Source organism: Rhodnius prolixus, unplaced genomic scaffold, assembly GCF_049639745.1.
Source record: "Rhodnius prolixus isolate KJV_2025 unplaced genomic scaffold, Rpr scaffold_2, whole genome shotgun sequence".
Classification (NCBI taxonomy): Eukaryota; Metazoa; Arthropoda; class Insecta; order Hemiptera; family Reduviidae; genus Rhodnius; species Rhodnius prolixus.
In genome coordinates this window covers 53007848-53027591 of record NW_027411592.1, presented here as the reverse complement: position 1 = coordinate 53027591, position 19744 = coordinate 53007848, and the positions used below count along the sequence as shown (strand labels likewise).

Below are 19744 nucleotides of genomic sequence, written 5' to 3'. Positions count from 1 at the left end.
TCATTATTACCGCTACTAGGTGGTTAAGCGATCGAGTCTAGTTTTCTAAATTGGTTTTAGCCGGAAATACAAGTTTTTTTTAAAAACCTATTCTAGTGAACATACCAGTTCAAAAAAATAATTAACAGCCAGCTTAAACTATATACAGGGTGATCCATTTAAGACGCACCAATCGCTAATAACTTCTTAGGAAAACGGAAATCCGAAAAAAACCACGAAGTAAACTATATGTTTTTTTTTTGGTCTAGTTTTCAAATTTTCTCCCCCCAACGCTGCATCTTCATTTTTGGCGGAGTTACGGCCAAAAACCCAATTGGGGTTTCATAAGGACCACTGGTTTTGACGATGATTATGAAAACTACATAAAAAACTGAGAAAAATGACGTTGACCCCATTTCGATACCCCTAATATTAGTTGAGATATTTAACATCAAACTTACAATTTTATCTATTCGTGAACGGTTTTCAATATTAATTTTTCACCAGAAATACGCGTTTTGGGAGGTCTTCTGACTGCGAAAAATGTTATTTGTGACGCAAATAACAAAAATAATAATTGAAGATTTTCAAGCATGAAGTGTAATGTAATAGTTATAAGTGAATCAGGATAAATTTGTTTTATCATCAAATAAAAGCAATCATCTATCATTTTAATGCACCCAGTAGACAAGACTTCTTGACCTATGATTACGGTAAGAATCTCTTGCCAGGGTGTTGGTTTGGTGATCAAGAGCGAGGCTTTGTAAGTGGGAAATCCTCAGTTCGAATACCGCCTATGAAAACATTTTATTTAAAAAAGTATTTTTATTTTTTAAGAAATAAGAATGACTGCATGAATGACTAGACTAAAAAAAGCATACAGCTTACTTCGTGGGTTTTTTCGAAATTCCGCTTTCCTAAAAAGTTATTAGCGATTGGTGCGTTTTAAATGGATCACCCTGTGTATTACTTTTGGTGCCCAACGAGACCTGACAATAACATTGCTATTTAGGCAATAAAAAAAAATCCTCTACAGTGTGGCTAAAATGCCAAAACGTGTGGGAGGAAATCGAGCTGTTTGTGTGCATAGACGATGCTGATTGGTAGGTCGAAAAACTAGTAACATTTTGATCAGTTGCCCAGATCGATAATAAAATTACACGGAAAAAAGAAAAGTTACAATTCAATTAGAGTGGCCAGAGTCACAACAAATAAAATAAGAAAAACATTTTGGCTACGTAAAGTATGACGGTTGTTACATTGTACGAAGGTCGTTTGAAAAGTCCGTGCAAAGTCAGAGAGATAGCCCCACTGGCGAGTATCGAGGTTATGTTTAGTTAGTAGCATCTCTTGGAAGAACACACACCAAGTTTCAGCCAGATCGGTCTATTTCTTTGTGTTTGGCATTCGTTTGAATCGAGGAAGTCGAGTGATTTTCAAAAAATGGACGAAAAAGAATTTCGTGTGTTGATTAAACACTACTTTATGAAAGGCAAAACGCCTCAGGAGACTAAAGAGAAGCTTGATAAACATTATGGTGACTCTGCACCTTCGATTAGAACAGTTTATAAGTGGTTTCAAAATTTTCGGAGGGGCCATATGGGCACAAGTGACGCTGTACGTTCTGGACGCCCTGTTGAGGTTACTACTCCAGAAATCATTGATAAAATCCATGATATGGTGATTGATGACAGAAGAGTGAAGGTGCGTGAGATTGCTAGTGCTGTGGGCATCTCGAATGAACGGGTGTACATAATATTTTGCATCAACATTTGGACATGACAAAGCTATCCGCAAGATGGGTGCCGCGATTGCTCACGCTTGACCAAAAACGAAATCGTGTGAAGTGTTGGCAAGGACGGTTTGCAGCTGTTCCAGAAGAATCCGCAGGATTTTAAGCGTCGTTTCGTCACTGTGGATGAAACATGGATACATGGCGACTGTCTTTTGGGATTCGCAAAGAATAATCCTCATTGACTATCTGGAAAAGGGTAAAACTATTACAGGTGCATATTATTCATCGTTATTGGACCGTTTGAAAATCGAGCTGCAAGAAAAACGCCCACGATTGGCCCACAAAAAAGTCCTTTTCCATCACGACAACGCACCAGCTCACACCTCAGCAGTTGTGGTCGCAAAATTAATGGAAATAGGGTTCCAACTCATTTCACATCCCCCCTATTCTCCAGACTTGGCTCCCTCGGACTACTATTTGTTCCCCAATATGAAGAAATGGCTGGCGGGAAAAAGATTTTATTCAAACGAGGAGGTGATTGCAGAAACGAATGGCTATTTTTCAGACTTGGACAAATCCTATTATTCGGAAGGGATCAACAAACTAGAGCAGCGTTGGACGAAGTGTATAAGCCTAAAAGGAGACTATGTTGAAAAATAAAAAATGTTTACCCCAAAAAATTAAGTAGTTTTTATTTTTGCACGGACTTTTCAGACGACCCTCGTATGGTTGGAAAATGTCAAAAAAAGAAAAAAGGTTTCGAAACACAGAACTTTGGGCAAAGAAAAATCGCTAGAAATTTATAGCAAATAAAATGGCAATTTCTCTCACAAACAAAATTTCCTTCGCATTTTCTAATTTAATTTGAATATTCAAGTTACACGTTTTTTTTAATCCAAGCCTGGTTATCTGGGGAATAATTATTGGGAAAAATAGTTATTAGTATTAAAGTTATGGGTCCTGGGGTAACAGGGCCGTCCAAGAAATACGAGAAATTGTGGCAACCAGTAATGGCGATGCTGAAGATCGTCCTGTTCTCTAAGTCTGTGGACTTTTTGTGTTCCTGGATTAGTCCTACTCATTCCTCGTTCACCGTTCCACCCAAGTTCGTTGGCCGCTCATTTCACGTCTGACCACAAGCATCCAAAAATCGCTTCTATTTCTTTTAGACTATCCTTAATATTTTGAGTTTATAGTTTGTATTCCTCCCTAATAGTAAATATTCATCTTACATTCTTCAAGTTAATCCTAGCAATTAGACTACTTCATCAGTTTCATCTACTTCTCCCCTCACTAATTGAGTTACAAAAAACATAAGTCAGGCCAAATCATGAAAACCCAATTTTTTCCTTAATTAAAGTTTCCCCGTCACAAACAATAGCCGCGCGCAGTTTTTTGTTTGTTTCCTTTTTAAATCTGTTCAAAAAAAGTTTTATAAATCTAAAGTTTTAATTAATTAATTTTCTAATTAAAATTGTGGCACTTTGTTCAAGTTTAATACTTAATTGTTAATTAAAAAAAACATATATATTTGTCTGTAATTACTATACTTGCAAACTTAAGAAATATTTTAATTATTATTTATTGATTTTAATGTAAATACTTGTAATAATTGTAACGTTTTCTTATTTTGGTTATTAGGTAAGAAATTTATGAATAATTTTTGCAAAGGAAATACTTATTTTGTAGTTAAGAAAAGTGGTTTTTAGAAATTACATCATTTTTAAAATGTGGACAGCACTGCTGGATAATTAATATCTTTGATTATTATCCGACCTAGCACGCATGCTTATTGTAAACCCAGATTAAATGCAAATGAAGTGCGTTATGGTAACCTAAGTTGAAATTGAAATTTCTACTCGTAAACTAATCTAATCTACTCCTGATGATAGCCTTTGAAGGTTCTGCCGGGAGGAGGAGGGAACGGCACTGTGTTGTGTGAGGGGCTTGTCTGGGGCTAAGGATGTTACTTCTCGGGGAGGAAAAACCAAGGCCTGTGAGCTTTACCCAGGAGCCGATCTCCAGAATTAAGAGTCTGATAAAAACGGACGGGGCCTGGAGGGCGAGCTGTAGAGTAGTGGGAGCCATAATAGATCCAAAGGGGTCGCGGTGGCGCAGGCCTTTAAGGCCGCCCTACTGGAATCTAATCTAATCTACTCCTGATGATAGCCTCTGTAGGTTCTGTCAGGAAGAGAAGGAAACGGCATTGCACGTGTTGTGTCAGAGCGAGGGACTTGATTGCTGGCTAAGGATGTTACTTCTCGGGGAGGAAAAAACCAAGGCCTGTGAGCTTTACCCAGAACTAAGAGTCTGATTAAACGGACGAGTCTGGAGAGTGAGCTCTAGAGTGGTGGGAGCCACAACAGATCCAAAGGGGTCGCAGTGGCGTAGGCCTTGAGGCCGCCCTACTGGAATCTTATCTAATCTACTCCTGATGATAGCTTTTGTAGGTTCTGTCAGGAAGAGGAGGAGTAAACGGCACGTGTTGTGTCAGTGTGAGGGGCTTGTCTGACTAAGGAAGTTATTTCTCGGGGAGGAAAACCAAGGCCTGTGAGCTTTACCCAGAACTAAGAGTCTGATTAAAACGACGAGTCTGGAGAGTGGTGGGAGCCACAGTAGATCCATTGGGTCTCGGAGGCGTAGTCCTTGTAAGGCAGCCCTACAAGAATCTAATCTATTCCTGAAGATGGATGAAAGTCTGAAACCAGTCAGGGATACAAAAAAAAAACACGAATAAAATCAATAATACTATCCAACAATGTGGGCCTAACCAAATTTTAAAATATTAAAAATAATTATAATTATCTCTTGAAATTCGGAGTGAGAAAAATCCATAAGTGAGAGAGAGTGTTCACGTAAGTTTTACAAAAATATTTACTTCGGCAAGATTTATAAAGGAGGGTAAAATTAAACTCTGAAGATGGATGAATATCCAAAAAAAAAATATTAGAAAAAAAGGGTAGTTAGGTTGGGATAAAATCAACCAAAAATAAATAGGACAGTTCCAAAACAGAGAACGAGTACGATAGATTTCTTACGTAATATACACTACGGAGAAATTTGATTTGCTTATAAAATTTGCTAAAGAGAAATTGAGCACGGCCATTATGGAGATAGTTTATCTTTTATTAGAAACAGAAAGATGTATAACAAGAGATTGAATCAGGAAATGCTAAAACCTTCTTTCCTGAATTAAGAGTTTGACATGAAGATAGAGTAGTTAAATATAGCCCAGGCAACGCAAGTAAAAAGTGTTTACTTTCACGTAAAAAGCAACAAAGAGGAAGTGAACAAATAAGGAGAGAGGAAGCAAGATGGAATCAAAGATGGTGGTCGGTAAACTGAAAAGGAAAAGAAAGATTTCCTCTTAAACAATTGAATTTCCACTCGGCAAAAAAAAAACAGGTATATGGCCGGAAAATAACTAAATTCCTTCTAAGAAATAACACAAAAACTTGTTTGAACTAAAAATATTATTTCTAAGACTATCCCATTTCTTTTCTTAAAAAATCGATTGTGAACAACAATCGCACATCTTTCAACATTCTAATATTCTGTAGGTTTTTAAGTTTCGAGCATGTTTTACAAAATCAATGATTTCAATTATTACCAAGATTCTACAGTATATAAAACGTATAGAGAAAGTCGGCCAAAAATTCCGACGGCTTTCTTCAATAACGATTCTAGGCGACACAATCGATTTTGCTAAAAAGAAAACCGCGAAAAGCTTGGAAAATAAATTCAGTGAAATCACAATTCGAGTAAAGGAGTGATTCTGGTCGAAACTTAAGTGAATATCAAAAGGCAACAAACAATAGGGACCAAAACGGATACCAAAGTTCGAGATTACAATGTTTTGTTTAGATATTCTCTCGTACACATACACACGCACAAAAGGGCGGAAATACAGACCATGCGCTGTTCAAAAACTGTATTTTATTTGCGTGTTCCTGTTCAAATTTGACTGTTCACAATTCTTATACTTTTGCTAAGAATATAAGAGAAAATAAAAGGTATTTTGATAAAAATTAATTTACCAAAATAATCATAAATTAAAAATTGTTTACCAATGAAAAATTTATAATCGATTACAGAGAAAGCTGTCATTCGATAAAATGACAGCCGTTAATAATCTGTATAATAAGAGAGGCAGAGCAAAACCAATGATATGTGACATTTATGACTCTACTTGGTCGCCATGCTGAGGAGAAATTAGCACATCAATTACTGATAGATTATTCATTCATTGTCATTTTACAAAGATTAAAATTGAATATTTATTAATACTAGCGCAGGCAGACTATTCATTTTTGCACTTAATGCTAACCTAAATATTAATGGGTTTTACTATTTTAATAGCTCATCATATTCTTTTATATTGATTTCTCTTTTAATTGCATTATCATGAATGACACACAAAAGTGGGTTGAAATATTTACTTTAAGGATGTAGGTTTCTCTGTTCATGGTGAAGTGGTAAGAGGATGTCGTGTGAGTGTGCATATTAGATGTTAAATATTAAATTGGAAATAAAATCATGGTCATATGAATCGATAGGTGCCGACAAAAACCGATCGCATTCGGCTTAATAAGAATAAAAGAAAAGAAAGTCGTGTGAGTGTGCGTATTAAATATTAAAAATTAAATAGCAAATTAAGTTTATAATCATGTTCAACTGAGCCGATAATTGCCGACAAAAAAACCGATCGCATTCGGCTTGTTAGAAACAAAAATATAAAAGAATGTCGTGTGAGTGTGCATATTAGGTGTTAAAAATTAAATATTGGAAATAAAATCATGGTCAGTTGAGCCGAAGATTGCCGACAAAAACCGATGGCATTCGGCTTGTCAAAGAGAAAAGAAGAGAATTGATGTTAAAAAGTCGCGGCTAAGGCAGGTTGGGTTAGAGATCCAGTGATTCCTGGAAATCTGTTCTTTTTCTTATTAATTTTCCAACTTCTAACCCATCGGTCCTTAATCGCATAGGTTTGTGCTGACTTTACCTCTCTGTAGTGAGATTATCCTCTATATCTCAGGAACAGATGATCGTATAGAGTTCAAATTTGATAATTAGTTCAAGTGACACCACCGGAAGTAACAATAAATTTTGGGTCAAAATAACTCCACCGGAAGTACCACTTTACTGAATAGATTTTTCACTTTTTTAACCTTTTTTAGAAAAACCGCTTCTTGGATTTTCTCCAAACTACGTATAATTATAGCTCACAAATAGTTCTACAACTTTTATAGGAAACATTTTTCTGTAATCATTCGATTAAGGGCACTTTTGGGGGAGGGGGTGGTGGGTTAGTCCTATAGAATACCAGTTCGCTGTTATATATGGTCTTACTTCTTGCTAAACATTAATTAGAATTGAATGAGAAATGAGAAAAATTGGTCAACCGGAAAAAACCACTTAACTAAATCGATTTTTTATTTATATCGATTGATTTATAAGTTGCATCTACGATTTATTGTAAACTTGGTATCCTTATAGCAGGCCAACTGTTCTTTAGCTTTTCTTAAAAATAAGTTTTATGGAAAACTTCCAGTAGGGCACCTTTTTGAGGGGGTGGGAAGGGATTGATTGGTTATTCTTCTAAAGTTCCATTTACTGCAATGTATGGACTTACCACCCTGTTAAATATTAATTATAATTAATTGAGGAACAAACATTCTATTACTAAAGAATAAGCGGTTCATCATTTTCCAATTTTTTACTTAAAACAAAAAAAAATTATCCTAAAATAGATGGAATGAAGTAAGAATATTTGTTAACTACAGAGTATTCAAGAAATGGAAGGAACAAAATCACGTACGGAACTAAATTTTCAGTCAATTTGACCTTAAAGCGCTACCAAGATGGTCTGTTTAGATAAGACGACAAGAGAACAAGTAAAGATAGAAATCTATGTCTAGCTGGTTAGATACGCCCAGTTTTTCTATATCCCCAACATGTACATCCGTTCGGTTCCTATTATAGTAATCCGCAACCCAGACGTATTAAAAAAAAGAAAAAAGTCTAAAGTAAACAATACTTCTTTGCTACAGAAAGAAAATTACGCTGAAAAAAGTTAAAAGAACAATTATTAAACAGAGACACTAAACACAAATCAGTGAAGAGTTTTACGACAGCGTGTTGTAGCACTAAGAGAAGTTCAGATTACTAGGATGTAACAAACGAGAGAAGAGAGCAAGTGTTGAAGGGCTGAAGATATCGGCCTTGTTGTACACTCTATTATAGCGTGGAGAGGGGGTAAATTCAGTTAGATACGGATTTATTTTCGAGATGCGTTTGTCTATAGTAAGTGGAATGTGAAAGAGGAGGAGATTTGTAGAGAGATAAAGGCGCCACACTACAACAATCAGCATCCGAAGAAGAAGAAGTAGAGAACTACTCCTCTCCTTCTCCCACTTACACACACACACTAACACAGTTGGAAGGAAAATGAAATTGAATGAAAACAAAATAATTCTACTTCTAGAAACAGTTCAATCTAGTGTTATCTTTCATCAAGAGAACACAGTTTAGAATTGGATTCAAACAACTTTGTCTTACATAATAATTGTAAATTTTAATAGCATCTTTCAATGAAAAGTAGTCTTTTCCCAAGTTCTATAGTAAATATTTTCAATTACACAGAGTGCTATCTTAGAAATCAAAAAAACAAATTTTACCAGCTTTCTTTAAATATGATTGGGTTACATAATTAAATTCCACCTCCAACCCCCGCGGTCAAGATAAGGAGATTAACTTCATTTAGAACTGTAAACAGATCCGAATGAGACTGAGACAAAAAGTAGAATATATAGATTAAGGCGAAGTATTTAGTATAAAATAAATGTTATGGAAAACGGTGAATTTACAATAACACTGTTTTAATCATACTTTAGCTTAACTGAAATACAATGGAAATAATACCCATAATACCTTAAGAACCAATGATTTGTAATAATGAAATGATTTTGTAATGATCCAGCATAATCCCGACAGTGTATGTGAAATGAGCAAAATACCACAAGCCGGGCTATCCTATCTTATGTTATGATTGAAATATGTTATACATAAACATATATACAGGGTGACCAGAGTGCTCCACCCACGGCGGAAAATTTCGAAAAAATAAAAAACACGTATTTAATCATTTTTAGTCTAGTTTATTTTCACTGATTGACCCATTTTTTTAAACCCCTGTATCTCGAGATACAGCATCCAACTTTTGTTTTTCAAATGTAACGTTAAATTTTTTGTTGCATATTTTTATAGTATTTGAGCTCCTAAAAAAAAAAACAAAAAAAAATTTTTTGAAATCGGTTAGGTTTATCAAAAGTTATGGTAATTTAAAATATGAAAAACAAATTTCAGTTTATTGTCAAAATTGCGTTATTTTGTTTAAAGAATCTGTTCAAACTGGGCACAATCAACGAATAGGCCAGCCTAAACTCTGGACCCCCACGCTTTGCTTGTAGCAGCACTTATGGTGGCGAAGTCAAGATCTAGGCAGGCTAGAGTTATTTGACGTTCAGGTTGTTTTTTCTACAAACGTTTGGTGTGGAGATTTAGGAAATCACCTAATCGGCCCATACTTCTACAGAGAGAACTTAAATGGTGCAAGGTATCTAACTTTTTTTGAAGAGACATTTTGCCAGTTCTGCTTGAAGATTGTTCATCTACAACGTCGGCTAAATATGTATTTTCAACAAGATGGTTGCCCGGCACATAATGCGAGAGTGGTTCGAGGTTACCTGGACAGAAATTTCCATGAAAAGTGCTTAGGGACTCATTGTCCCATCCAATGGTCACCTCGATCTCCGGACTTGACCAAAATGGACTATTTTTTTGTGGGAATACCTAAAAAAATAAAGTGTAAAGTATCCTTAATCCCGTGGTTTCAGTCGATGATCTGAAACGTCGAATAACTCTAGCCTGCCTAGATCTTGACTTCGCCACCATAAGTACTGCTACAAGTAAAGCGTGGGGGTCCAGAGTTTAGGCTTGCCTATCCGTTGGTTGTGCCCAATTTGAACAGATTCGTTAAACAAAATAACGCAATTTTGACAGTAAACTGAAATTTGTTTTTCCATATTTTAAATTACCATAACTTTTGAAAAACCTAACCGATTTCAAATAAATTTTTTTTTGTTTTTTTTTAGGAGCTCAAATACTATAAAAATATGCAACAAAAAATATAACGTTACATTTGAAAAACAAAAGTTGGATGCTGTATCTCGAGATACAGGGGTTTAAAAAAATGGGTCAATCAGTGAAAATAAACTAGACTAAATATGATTGAATACGTGTTTTTTATTTTTTCGAAATTTCCCGCCGTTAAAAAAAAAAGTGGGTGGAGCATATAACTTTGGTCACCCTGTATATACACTAATATATTTATTACAATTTTATATATAATTTCAAATTCAGCTTTAAATTTGCTAATAACATAAATCTAAAAGAAAGGAAGAATATTACCAAATTCAGACATAATATTTTTATTTTTTGCTAAGCTTTCGACTTAGTTCATTTTCAAGGCTCATGCTATTAACAATTATAATATTTATAATAATTATACATTACAATTAAAATAATTACCTTATAATGTTTAATAGCATAAACCCAGATGACCTAGTCCCAAGGTCGAAAGCTTGGCAAAAAAAAGAGTAAAGACATTTACGGAAATTGGCTATATTCAGATAAATGAATCAGTCACTGAAAACGATGAACAATAAAACCCACAACATAAATCCATTTTCAATTTTAACAAACTTCAATAAGTATTTTATCCAAACAACTGAAACATAAACATTGTAACAAAAAGAGAAATACGTATGTTGATAAAATTTCATATCTTTTACTAGTAACCCTAGAGGTTATCATATCTCACAAAAAAAAACTTGCGCATTTAATAAGCTTACCAATGTGGTCTATAGTAAAAAATGTCTATTGTTCGTCGAAATAAAAAAAGATGCACATCGATTGTGCTTCAAGAGCAAACAGACACTTTGAATAGTTGAAATAATCATTGCAGCGTAAATGTAAATGATTAATGTTGATGATGACGCATTTAAAAAAAACATGCAATGAATTAAAATGCAATTATTGAAGCCAATCTCATTAAATATTCAGACGTTTAGGTGTAGCCACATAAGAACTTAGGCGAATCGGCACGGTTATAATAAACACATTCCTCTCTAAAGTGTATTATAATTTTTCAACAATAATTATAATATAGAAGATAAATAGGCTCTAAATTTAGACATACTGGCTACCTACTGAAAGGTTTTTACTACGGTTTGCAATTCATTAGATTAAACATGAAGTTTAGACAAATTAATAAGTTATATTTTTATATATAAAAAAAAATTATATTGAGGTATATTGTACTTACAATTGTTTCAATATCTGACAATGGTAGATAATCTTCCTATTCACCGATTTCGTACTGTCAGGTCATTAAGTGTTAAGTTATTGTCCATAAATGATTCAATCTTAAAAGATATTCAGACAAGAAATGCATCACAACAGCTCGAAGTTAGTTCCTACCATAGTGCCCACTACAATATAAGAAGGTTTCTCTTTGGTTACCCAACAGAGATATTTTAGACATAAATTTTTTACAAAAAATTTGAAAGTATTATTAATTTATGACTTTAAACAGTATTTATTAATTCGGAATTTTAATATATAAATATTTTATTAATGTAAAAATAAAAATTTACTAAATTTTTAGAATAACTGTAGACCAATTATTTTAAAGATTGCAGAAAGTATCAACTAATTTCAAAATCATTAAGAAATTAGTTAGTAAATGGTGAAAAACATTAACTAATGAAAATTAGTTTAATGGATTCACAAAATTAGGCAAGTTTTTCAGATAAGAATGGTTCCACTCTCAAAAGAAAAATCAACGACAAAAAAATAAAAATATTTTCTTCCCAATTAATTCTTTTAGAATTAAAAATTTAACAATCCTAATTAATTTAAATCAAATTTTAAATTGATTTCATTGCTTACCATCAAAAATAAGATTGCACACAATGTAAGTAGTTTTCTTCTATAAACAATTTCTGTTCTTTGGTGTGTTCTTAGCGAGAAAAACATTTAGGTTACTAGAGAACTAGTGCATTCTAGTGGTCAATTATGGAATCTAAGTTCAAATAAACCTTTACCTCAATTTCGGTGAGTGTTATTAAAGTAAATGATTTTTATTTCTTTAATTTTTAGCATCTTGTAAATATTGTTGGAAACAATTATTAAACATTAAATATATTTTTACGCATAAATACGCTAATCAAATAGTCAAATCATTACTGTTTACATTAATAATAATAATAATTAATTGTCACTTGTGCGGACCTAGAAGGGCCAAAAGTAAATTCATAAGCAAAAATGAACTTAAGATCCATTACTCACGGCTGGTTAGTGTTTGTAATGATAGATAAATCACTGTTAGCTTGATAGTTCAGATCATTTGTAGTAACTGCAGTAGTTTGATTGACATTTTCGCCAACTGTTTCGCGAACTTCCACTAATTTTGAGATTGTCGGAATCTGTGGTACTGTAGCGGTTGACAGAAGCACTGTAAAAGAGAAAAACCAAAAATACATTAGTTATTTCTACAATATTTAACAGACTGTTTATAGAAAATTACAGCTATTTATTCCCAAAAAATAATTTTAGGAACAAATATATATTGTTTAATAAAAATAATTTTCCATAGAAGCTTGAAACTGAGGACTTGGAGTGAGGCTACAACACTAAATTTTATAATCGAATGATTTTTGTTGTGGCTCCCTATCAGTGTTAATTATAAGCACGTCTGTCTTCTGTAGGGTTTAAATATTTGTTTTTTTTGACTGAAAGCTGGAAACAATTACGAGATTGCAATAAGACAACGTGCAGGCCAGTGACTTCTACCTACCAAAATGACAGGGTTTATCCCATCTAATCTACCCCTTCAACATTTATTAAGTTTGTGATTTTCCTCTTTGAGAAAGGTTAAGTCTTAGAATATATTAGAAATCACTGCCAATAATCGGCTGACCAAGCCTTAATCTCTTGATGAATGTCAGCGAGTAGTCGAGATGTGCGATAATTAGTAAGCTCGAGTTTGCCAGTGGGTTTGCAAAACTAGCATATATCGATTATCTCTTTTGGCCAATGTACTGTGTAAGTATTTCGATGTCTGTTCGTGTTGTTCGATTGGATAGCCTAGGATCCTCCGAGAAGTGGCTAGTTCACTTCCTCATACCAAGAGCCCATAAGTGATCTTAGTATTTCTAGAATAACTATCAGTGATTACGTAGTAGTGGCTACACGATGACCGTAAAAGAATTTAACCAATAGTTTAGAAGTAACCTTTATTGAAAGAAACCTTTCTTCATGACCACAGGGAAACAGCGTACGGCCAATTCCAAAAAAAAAAAAAAAAAACACAAGTTCTCTAACCTCATCAAATATGGCGAATCAATTGTTTATTGCTATAAATGCTAGTAGAGTTGATTGCGACCTGCACAACCTATGTTATTGGAAATTTGAAATAACATGGAATATTCCTAGGGAAGGGATTAGCTACGAGGTTAGCATACTAGATTCCCACGCGGAGGTCCCGGGTTCGAATCCAGCTGCTGACCCTTAGATTTTCTCTTCCTAGGAGCTTCTTACAGCTCACTGTCCGGTGATGGACAGTGTTGTCTGTAACGAGAGACAACGGCAGTGCACTGAAAAAAGCTCCGGGCGCCAATAACCTTAGATGTTGACGCGCCTTAAATCATTAAAAAAAAACATGGAATATTTACTGCAATAAAATTACAATTGTATCTTTTCACATCAACAATTCATGGCCATTTAATGAATACATATTTATTATTTATTTTATTTATTTCTTTTAGCAGCTTCTACCCTGGGTAACTGTTCAAGAATTCCAAGCTGTATGACAGAGGACGTCGTATTTCGCTTCAGTACTAGGTGACCAGCATGCTCCTTTAAAGGAATGGATTTGATAATCCAAGTATTAATATCACTTCCTCCTAAGAATTGGGAGAGATTTTCATTTTTCTTTTCTATTTCCACAATCATTGACCACATTAAAACACCAACTAGAAGCAAAATATTTTCACTCACAACGTTTTGCATACTTTATTCACCCAAACTAATAACAAACCATACACACACAGATCATCCTCTAAAAGGGATAGTTTGGTACATTAAACACCCCAGACCTAAGTGTACAATTACAAGCTGAAAGCTTTCCGTTGCTTGGATTTAGAGGGGCTGGGGACATTATCCCTTCCTACCTAAAATATCCCCTTTTGGAAAATGGCAAAGTTTGGGTAATTAAGTGAGGTTGTTTATGACTAAGACCCCTAATTACTACAATAATAGCTGAAGAAATAGTGTTTAATACTTTTAAAAAAACTGGTTTCAGTACAGTTTTATTTAATAGAAATTTTCAAAAAAAAACGTTTTAATCAATTTCTAATAGATTTTGTTGAAGTCTAATCTAGTACTTATTATTGTAACCAACCTAAAAGCAGTATGAATAAAACAGCATTAGAGAGAAATTCAATTTGGCCAACGCCACCTTAATTGGTTTGCCATTTTACAATCAGCTGTTTCATCATATTTATAACCACCATTTATTGTCTATTATTATTATTTTGTAATTGTGCAGTTTGCTTTTCTAAATGCATATTGATTACGAGAATAATGCAAGAGTTCAACAAAACTTTCAAGGTATAGGATTAACTCAATACTCGATTGGAGGTCGTGATCTAGTCCAGTTCATGTCTTGCCGTTAATTACTGTTTTTTCTTTGATTTCAGTTTATTGTCCGCAGATGGGTGGTATTGTAACGAGAGAGAGCTCTGTTCGGAGTCATTCAGTGCATAATTGAGGGCTCCTATGGCCTCAGATGTTGATGAAAAACAAAAAACTATTCTGAACTTTTTTCACATTCAGCTACTTTTTCTCCTAGTTCCAGATTCTTTCTTCTATGATGATGTAACAGGAGGGTTACTAGTCTGGGATGCTTGTTAACTAATTTTGGATTGAAGTTGAAGCTCTTCTGTTGGGAAGTCATTAGGTATCCAGAATTGGGCGAGATTCTTCATACATTTGGCCCAGTAATGAAGATCTGGTGACTGTTAGGTGGAGCTAGTGAGCTGAAGAAGTAGTTTCTTAGGGCCAGCATGAGAAAACATTTCATCCCACTTCTATCAATCAAGACAAAATTGTCTCTTTACTTACCAGAGGTCCCAGAATAGGTAGATTACCCAAGCCAAATTTTATGTGGCCTTATAAAACAAATTTTAAGTAAAGAGATCGTAGTATGATACTTAGGACTGTACATTGACAAGAGACTCACGTGGAACCCACATACTCGACTGAAACGACAAGACGCGAACAGACGCTACAAGCTACTTAGTAGACTACTTGACCGCAGATACAAACTCGACGTGAATCACAAACTGACTATTTACAAGACCCTGTTAAGACCCATATGGACATACGGAGCAGAAGTGTGGGGCTCAACCAAACCCTCTAACGACAAACGCCTACAGACTTACAATCTAAAATCCTAAGGAAAATCCTGAATGCTCCATATTACATTTCTAACCTTACCATACATACTGACCTACACATCCCTTTTGTCACTGACCTAATAAAGTCTCGCTACCGCAACTTTCACAGCCTCCTAGCTCTCCATCCCAATCCTCTTGTCCAACAACTCTCCTCTCCTCACCTTCCAGACAATCCTCCTCGTCGCTTGAAGCGAAAATGGCCTAGAGATCTGTTGTGATTAAATCATTGTGAAAGAGTCTCACCAGTGGGTGATTGCTCTAACCATGACACTACAAAAGAACTGAACCAGTAAGATCAAATTTACTTGATGCAACAATTGTTGCAGTTGTAAATATACAAATAAAGTGAGAAAAAAAAAAAAAGTAAAGAGACAATAGATCTAGTAGGCCCTACAATTCTTCAGCATTTTCAATAGATTCAGAGAGCTAAGAGTTCTAGCTTGAGGCAAGTGATACAACAGGATAAGAATTGCAGCAGAATCTAGAGTTCCAGTCGGGTCAACAATTCCATGAGGGCCAAGAACTTCAGCAAGCTCAAGAGATTCAGAGAGCTAAGAGTTCCAGTAGAATCGAGAGATTTAAGTAAGACAAGATTTCCAGCAGGGCTAAGAGTTCCAAAACGGCTAACATTTCTATGAGGACTAAGAACTTCAGCATGTTCAAGAGATTCAGAGAGTTATAAGTTTCAAGAGGGTCAAGAGATTTAGCAGGGTAAGATTTCCAGTAGTCAAGAGTTGCAGCAGAGCCAAGAGTTCCAGTAGGACCATCAGTTCTAATGAGGACAGAGAACTTCAGCATGTCCAAGAGATTTCAGAGAGCTGAGAGTCCCAGTAGGGTCCAGGTTTTTCCAGATTTGGGAACAAGTTAGAAGCGAATTCTCACGCACATTCGCATTACTTCTACCTTCTAAGTGGTGTCCCAAGTTATTTTATCATTTCTGACCCTTCCACTTCAATAATTCTGATTCTCAGTCAGGCAAAGCCAATAAATCATTTTTACAAGTGTGAAGGACGTTGTACACTCGCGGAACGAAACAGAAATCCTTCAAATATTTACAAACAAATTGTTGTTTACAAAGAACGTAGTTTAAACTATTCAAAAAAAAAAAAAAAATGTCTAAAATTAGACACTGTATCCTTATGTAATCCCTACCTAGGCGAGCATTCTACGGCCTCAAGCGAGACCAACCTCTATACTACTTGAAGTCTGCTTAAATAATCACATTAAGCAGCATGTAAGGTCAATATATCTCTCTCAATCGGCCATCTCTATCCCCCATTAATTGAAGGGAAAAAATCCTGTTAAAGCTCTTTTAATCACGATTTACATTCAAGTGGAGTCATTTTCAATGTCGAATGTCATTCCCTTTTTCTCCAATCGTGAGTACGCATTTACAAAAATTATTCAATCTTTCACATATACTTGTACAAATACACACACAATTCTGCTTACGTAATACACAATGTTGCAAATATTTTATAGAATAAATTATTAAATATTCTAGTTTTTCCGGCGTAACAATTTTTGTTTTTCTTCCCCTCTTTTAAGAAAATGGAACTGCTGATTTTTCAATCTGAATGTTGTAATAGGAAAACATTAAATTTTACGATATTTTAATTTCCTTTACAATCTAATTTCATAAACAGAAAAAAAAAGAGAGGGAGGGGATTAGCTATGCGGTTAGCGTACTGGACTCCCACGCGGAGGTCCCGGGTTCGAATCCAGCTGCTGACCCTTAGATTTTCTCTTCCTAGGAGCTTCTTACAGCTCACTGTCCGGTGATGGACAGTGTTGTCTGTAACGAGAGAACACTGTCCGGAGGCCGGCAGTGCACTGGAAAAAGCTCCGGGCGCTAATGACCTCAGCTGTTGATGCGCCAAAAAAAAAAAAAAAGAAAAAGAAGAAAAAAAGAGAAGATTTGATTATCATGTTTTATCAGCTCTGTTAGCAACGATAATAATGTATAACGTATGCAAATCTAGGTCAATATTTATAATTAAATTTTAGTCAGACACTATCATTAAATACGATTCTCACCATCTTACAGATCTTATAGCAACATAAACTAGTTTAGAAATTCAAATAAAGACGTAGATTAGGCGGAAATCCTAAAAGAAAAGATATCCGGTTATTATTTAAATGCATATTAATTTGTAATTATGCAAATTATTCCATCATTTATTAGATGTTTTTACGTCCATATTTTTTAATAAATTATCTAAGGGAAATATTACCTTTAATTGGAGCTTATAAATTTAAAACTGAATTATAATACTATCTTTATTATTGACAATAATGAACAACCAGTTAAAGAAGATGCTGCGCTCTTTTAGAATTTCAATTTTTTTTTTGAAAGTTCAACAAAAAATTGTTATTAAAAATTATCTTTTATGTGCCTTCAAGATTATCCAAAAAAAATTACAAATCACAGTGCCATCATGGAAACTCCAGCAAGAAGTATTTAGACAAAAATCAGCCAATCAAAATTACCACTTTATTGTGTGGTTTTTTTTTTGTTTTTTTTCAGTGTAACTTATGATTGTGATATTTATTTTGCTTTAAAGGAAAAATTCTTCTTAAGGCAAGTTTCAGGAAACAGATAGGCTTTTAGCTTTCCTTTACAGGGTGATTTATGTGAACAGTATGGACTCATTGCCTTTTCTAAAGAGAAAAAAAAATCTAGAGGCAATCTTGATGGTCTCTAGAATTGTGCATCTAAGCGCAGTGATCTCCTGAGCACTAACCACGTAGCTAATGCTTGAAAGTTGATTTTTCTCAACTGGCTTAAGTACAGGGGTCGGCAACCTATTTCAAGTAGAGAGCCATTACTCCTTAAATAATTTTAATAAATCTTACCAAGAGCCGCAAGGATGATAGTGTAAAAAAACTCTGTAGATCATTTGTATGATTACAAATTATTATTTTATGATATTTAATAACATTAAAATGCTTTAAAACTGTCCGGTAAGACAGTGGTAAAAGGGTTGATCGTCAAAAACTGCACGAAAAAGCGTAACGTTGAAAAACACCCAATTTTGACTATTTTATACATTTATTTTCACATATTGCAAAGTAAATAAGCAAATAAATAATAAATAAACCTGTGTTTGAATGAAAATGATGGCAGTCCTATACATTACGTACTGTATTTTAATATAATTCTATTCAATTTCAAACCTATCACATTTAAAATTCTTTTTGAAAAAAAATCTTTACTTTAATAAATGAAATTTTCATTTGTTTTAATAAAATTGAAATATACAATTTATTTTGGACAGGCTGAAGAGCCACACAATTTGGATAAAAGAGCCGCATGCGGCTCGCGAGCCCTGGCCTTAAGACAATTAGGTCTTATTTTGATTTAAAGGTCTTATTTTCTTAAAGTTACTATTAGCAGAAAGTGTATCAATGTGCAATAAATTTACTTCTGAAAAAAAGAAGTGAGAACCAAAACAACGAGTGAGCCATCAGGATCATTTAAAGTACAAACATTACAACCAATCAATCAATCAGTTACAACTTGAATCAAATTTGGATCAATTACAAAGAAAATAAAGGTTACAGGTTTCCTTATTGGTCAGTCTCAAATGCGATATCAAATACGAGTAAATTAATGTGTAAAGGCATCATGATGTACGATGATTCTCCCAATGAATCACTACAGCTGAGAATTGAAATAAAACATTAATTACCTAATCGCAAATACTGAATAACGCTGCATTCCTGGAAAAAAAAGCAGGAGCAAAATAAAGGAGCAAATAAAAAAACTTTTGTGAGTCGAAGTACAATTTTTTGGGATTTTTAGATGCGACCAATTTATGTGGCAGGTCAATTATTTGATTTTTGATTTTTTACAACTTGAAAAAAAAAAGCAATGCTGACAAACAATAAAAGGGAAGAATTTATACGTGACTTACTGATTACTGTTGCAGATCTCTATGTGCAATCTCCGTACATCAAACAAAAGCTCCACTGCACAATATTCACAACAAAACAACCAGGCCGAATGCACACACAATACGAGACAAATCCTGACAGTCGTTTGTGCACTAATAGACTACCACACTATCTCTTGTATAGTTTCAGTAGAGGACTCGCCCCTTCCTCTTTTATAGTCTATTCAACAACAACAACAGCAACACACTATTGCAGACTATCAGCAAACATATAGCCGCCAACCATATCCGCCATCTTTACACACGTTTTGTTTGTCTCTGATTCACACTCTTGGTGATATTACAGCTGTTATTACAATTTCAAAATTTTAATTGACAAATTTACATAATTTATTATGTAGACCTATCTCTTTTTCGTTCACTTCTTCCTCCTCCTCCTTCCATTAAACATACTAAAACTCCTAAGTGAATTTCCTCATCACTCTCACACAGAACAGACCCTGTCTTTCAACAGTTCGACACTCTTAAATGGACCACAGAATTTTTTAACCACT

The 19744-nt window shown here is 34.4% G+C and overlaps 1 protein-coding gene across 1 annotated transcript in view; it reads right to left on the bottom strand.

The window, feature by feature from the left end:
* The window catches only part of MESK2 (misexpression suppressor of KSR 2), a 176085-nt gene extending 156718 nt beyond the window's left edge, over positions 1-19367 (bottom strand). The window contains exons 1-2 of the mRNA XM_074116916.1: positions 19212-19367; positions 12125-12290 (exon numbers count right to left, since the gene is read on the bottom strand). Of these exons, the coding sequence (XP_073973017.1) occupies positions 12125-12290; position 19212 (167 nt within the window). The 5' untranslated portion in view covers positions 19213-19367. The remainder of the gene's footprint in view (positions 1-12124; positions 12291-19211) is intronic.
* Between the last annotated feature and the right edge of the window lie 377 nt (positions 19368-19744).